This window comes from Alligator sinensis, unplaced genomic scaffold (genome assembly GCF_000455745.1).
Source record: "Alligator sinensis unplaced genomic scaffold, ASM45574v1 scaffold78_1, whole genome shotgun sequence".
Taxonomy (NCBI): Eukaryota; Metazoa; Chordata; order Crocodylia; family Alligatoridae; genus Alligator; species Alligator sinensis.
The window spans coordinates 1,331,427-1,335,333 of NW_005842171.1; the positions used below are offsets into that span (position 1 = coordinate 1,331,427).

The 3,907-nt window shown below is 46.3% G+C and overlaps 1 protein-coding gene across 3 annotated transcripts in view; it reads right to left on the reverse strand.

Moving 5' to 3' along the window:
* Nucleotides 1-3,901, reverse strand: part of PFKFB4 (6-phosphofructo-2-kinase/fructose-2,6-biphosphatase 4) — a 69,978-nt gene extending 66,077 nt beyond the window's left edge. The window contains exon 1 of one of the 3 annotated variants that reach the window (XM_025206762.1): nucleotides 3,886-3,901. Coding sequence is in view for 2 of the 3 variants with exons in the window: in XM_025206761.1 (XP_025062546.1) it covers nucleotides 3,690-3,708 (19 nt within the window). In the remaining variant the exon portion in view is untranslated. Of the gene's footprint in view, nucleotides 1-3,689; nucleotides 3,806-3,885 lie in introns of those variants that run through there. The other 2 variants (XM_025206761.1, XM_025206760.1) reach the window with 2 other exon arrangements.
* Between the last annotated feature and the right edge of the window lie 6 nt (nucleotides 3,902-3,907).

The window sequence follows — 3,907 nt, forward strand, 5'->3', positions numbered from 1 at the left end:
TTTACTGTCCGAGCCCCCAAGGTCTGGAATAGCCTGCCATCGGAGGTGGTTCAAGCACCTACATTGAACACCTTCAAGAGTAAATTGGATGCTTATCTTGCTGGGATCCTATGACCCCAGCTGACTTCCTGCCCTTTAGGCAGGGGGCTGGACTCGATGATCTTCCGAGGTCCCTTCCAGCCCTAATGTCTATGAAATCTATGAAAGAAGAGAAAATTCTGGGATTATGGTCCTTTCCAAACCTAAATTCCAACTGTTTGGAAGGAGGATTGACAACAATGTAAATAAACAGTTGGAAGTGGCAACCATGCGATAACTGTACTGATGATTCCACATCATCCATACTGACAACATTTTGTATAAGCACATCAGGAAGGATCCCTTACTGCTACCGTAGCAAAACAGAGTCTGGAGGACATGGGTGCAGAGCAGTACATGGGACAACAGACTCTAGAGAAAGCTGAGATGAAGGAGGAATCACTTACAACCTACACCAATTATTTCCAAAGTAGGTCCCATGACCCCCATGGGAATTCTACTGAAAGCATCAGACTTTCATCAGATGTAGTCATGAACCCAGAAAGATTGGATGATGCTGGTCTATACTGTAAAACAGATTTAGCGACTGTTTACAGGAAGACAACCAGTGCTGCTGCCTAGGCTGCTGGCACATGTTTAAAATACACAGCCATTAGTTATTAACTTATTATAAGGGGTGCACTGATAAGGATTTTTTGGGCCAATACTAATGACCGATCATTAACGAGCCATATTGGCCGATACCGATCCGACTGCTGATATGCAGCCCAGCAGTTTGGAGAGCAACGTCTGGCTGGTAAATCTGTTGTGGGGGTGGGAAGGGGCAGGGGGAGGGAAAGGGCATGAGGGGGGCAGATCAAGACCCCTTTGGTGAGGGAGGAAGTGGGTCTGGGGTAGGTGCTGCCCAGCCAGGCAGAGCGTGGGACAGAGTGTGCACCCCAGGGGGGAGCAATGGGGGGCATGCCCCCTGGATCTGTGCATGAGTGGGCTGCCGCCCCAGGCTGGGGCCAGGGCTGCACTCAGGACAGGCAGAAGCGGCGCTGGGGTGGGCTACAGCCACCCCAGAATTCGCTGTAGTCCCCCTCCCAGCACCGCTGCTGCCCACCTCAAGCGCAGCCCCAGCTCTGCCCCCCCACCAGGAAGAGCCCATAGCGAGAGCCGCCCACGCTATGCGAACAGATCCGAGGGGCACATGCCCCACAAGGCTCCCCTGAGGTGTGTGTAGCGGCAGGATCCACCCCTGCACCCATGCCCCCCAGATGGGCCTCTCGCAGCTCTGTCCCACGCCCCACCCCGACTGGGCAGCGCCTGCCCCAGCTCCACTCCCTCCCTCATTTCAGGGGCCCCAATCTGTCCCCCCCGACACCCCTTCCCTCCCACACCAACAGTCTTACCAGCTGGACGATTTCTGAGCTGCCGGGCTAGCCATATGCACAGTGCAGCTGTGCTAATGCACGCAGCAATTAACAGCAACATTAAATCAGCCACATCAGCCAAAAAAACTCGATTGCCAATAATGTAAATTTTCCTTTTATCGGTGCCGATACAATATGGACCAATGTATCGGTGCACCTCTACTGATCATTAACCATGCTGTGGAGAGTCAAAACACACTAAGATCCATCTGAGTTACTTCCATTATATATTTTGAAAAGGGCCTAAAATTCTTTTTAGCAGTTAGTTTCTCCTTGTTCTATACTCCACTAAAAGTTTATTTCATTTTAACATTTACATACGTCTTTAGAATTTAGAAATTCCTGTTTTAAGTAAGAATACTATCTGCAACATTTGTAACTGATATAATCAACAAACAAAGAAAAATTAAAAATCCAGCCAAGGTAGAAACATGCATAGAGCATAAATAGCTAGCACTTATTTCTACAATAATTAATTTTCTAAGAATGTTTCTCCATATCAACAGATCCTTCAAACTATTACAAAAATGTTATCAATAAATAGGACAAAACAAGTCTAAGCTGTCTAAGAGTCTTAAGTTGGGAACAAATTTTTCACCAACGGAAACTACTTATTTTTGTTGAGAACAATCCTGTAGGTTCATAGATTATTAATATATAATTCTATTACTTTCTCCATGAAATACTAACTTCTTTGAGCCTTTTCATTTTCCTGCAAGAAACAGAGTCTAAAAGCTGCTCATAAGTTATTCTTTTGAAAGCATATGCAATCTTCAGCCAAACCAAAAAAGGTTTTTGCAGTAAAATTTAGACCTTAGTACTTTACTTCCCCCTATATTCTGTTGTTCATTTATCATTTTAATAAAATTAATTTAATACAAAAAAGTAAGTTACATAGCCTAACCAATATAAGTGTTTAAAGACTGACTTAAAACATGGTGTAGCCAACTGCCTAGTAATTTAGTTGGCTGGATCTCAAAACAACAAACACTTACACTATATGACAGATAGTGTAATTAAACATTTCACTTTGAAACTCAGCCATTTTTAACAAAACCTCAATTATAGCCTTGCAAAAAGAGATACAGCTTATGTTAAGTGATTACGCGATTCATGGTATTAGGTAATTTTACATTTAGCAATTTATGGTATGAAAATACATTGAAGAAACTAAACTGATAGGAACTATAAGGAAATAAACAAAAAGGATGTGCTGCAGTCCAGCCAAAAGAAGGAAGCTTAACCTTAAAGGAAGACCTTTCCACTGCTTTTGTTTCTGATTTATAGCAAGCAATCCCCACTGTTCACTATTAAGTGTATTAGTACTAATTTTAATCAGTAAACAAACTAACACACACAGACCCTTCTGAATAATATGCTTCTGTCCAGACAATATACCTTATTTGATATTTTTGGAAGCAAGCACAAGAGCTCTCCCTCACCCTCTCTGTCCTCCACACCTCCCCCCCCCCCCGCACCCCACACAACACCCCCCCCCCCTTAAAAAAAACAGAAAACCCCCCAGGAACCATTTAGGTATGGTGTTTATTATTAAAGCTATTGCAGAATATGGCATTAATACATCTTCCCTGCGTAGATGGAACCAAACGAAAAAATCTTGTCAAGTTATCAGGGCATGCCACAACCATACAAAGTCGAAGTTTACAGCAGTTTTAGAAGCAGCTGGACCAATCTATAGAAGACCCATGAGTGACAGAGGTTACCATGTCACAACCAGGCCACACAACACATTTGTGTCCAACCTATAAAAAAAACCAGTCTGACAAATTCCAAGGCCAAAAAGTACTCTTAGAATAAGTAAAAATGTCCCCCATCTCTCTGAATTGCTTTCAAGTGTAACTATTAATTCTGTAAGCCCCCCTGCAGTGGCAGAGCACAAAGAGAAAAGCACCAAGGGCAGACAGCTAAGAGAATGCTGACAGTAATTCACCCAAGGAACCCTGTCTGTCTATTCAATCTCTACATTTCCAGCCTAAGCTGCACAACTTGGCCCCAGAGAGAGACTTTGTGGATGAACCACTTTATCCATCCTGAGGAGAGGAGTGATGGATTCAGAGCCTTGTTTCCCCAGCTGCAGACGGCCCACAAATGGTTTTCCGCCAGAAACGGTGCGGCCCCCAACACTGCACCTGCCCCATACTCCCCTTCAGCCGCAGCTCGGCCTCCTCGGGCCGGCGCCTTGCCCGGCACAGCCCCTGCACCACAGGCACTCACCCGGCCGCTGCTGCTTCATGTCCTCTCCTCGACTCAGCCGGGCCCCGCGCTTTCCTGCAAAGCCCCCGGCACCTCCTCCCGCAACTCCCTAGTGAGTGCCTCGCCCCAGGCACTGCCCCGGCCCCGGCCCCGGCCCCGCTGTTATTCCGGAGCGGGTGGACCAGAGTTCCCGGCTCCCCGAACTCGGCCGGCTCACCGCCGCGCTGCGCGCTGTGCCC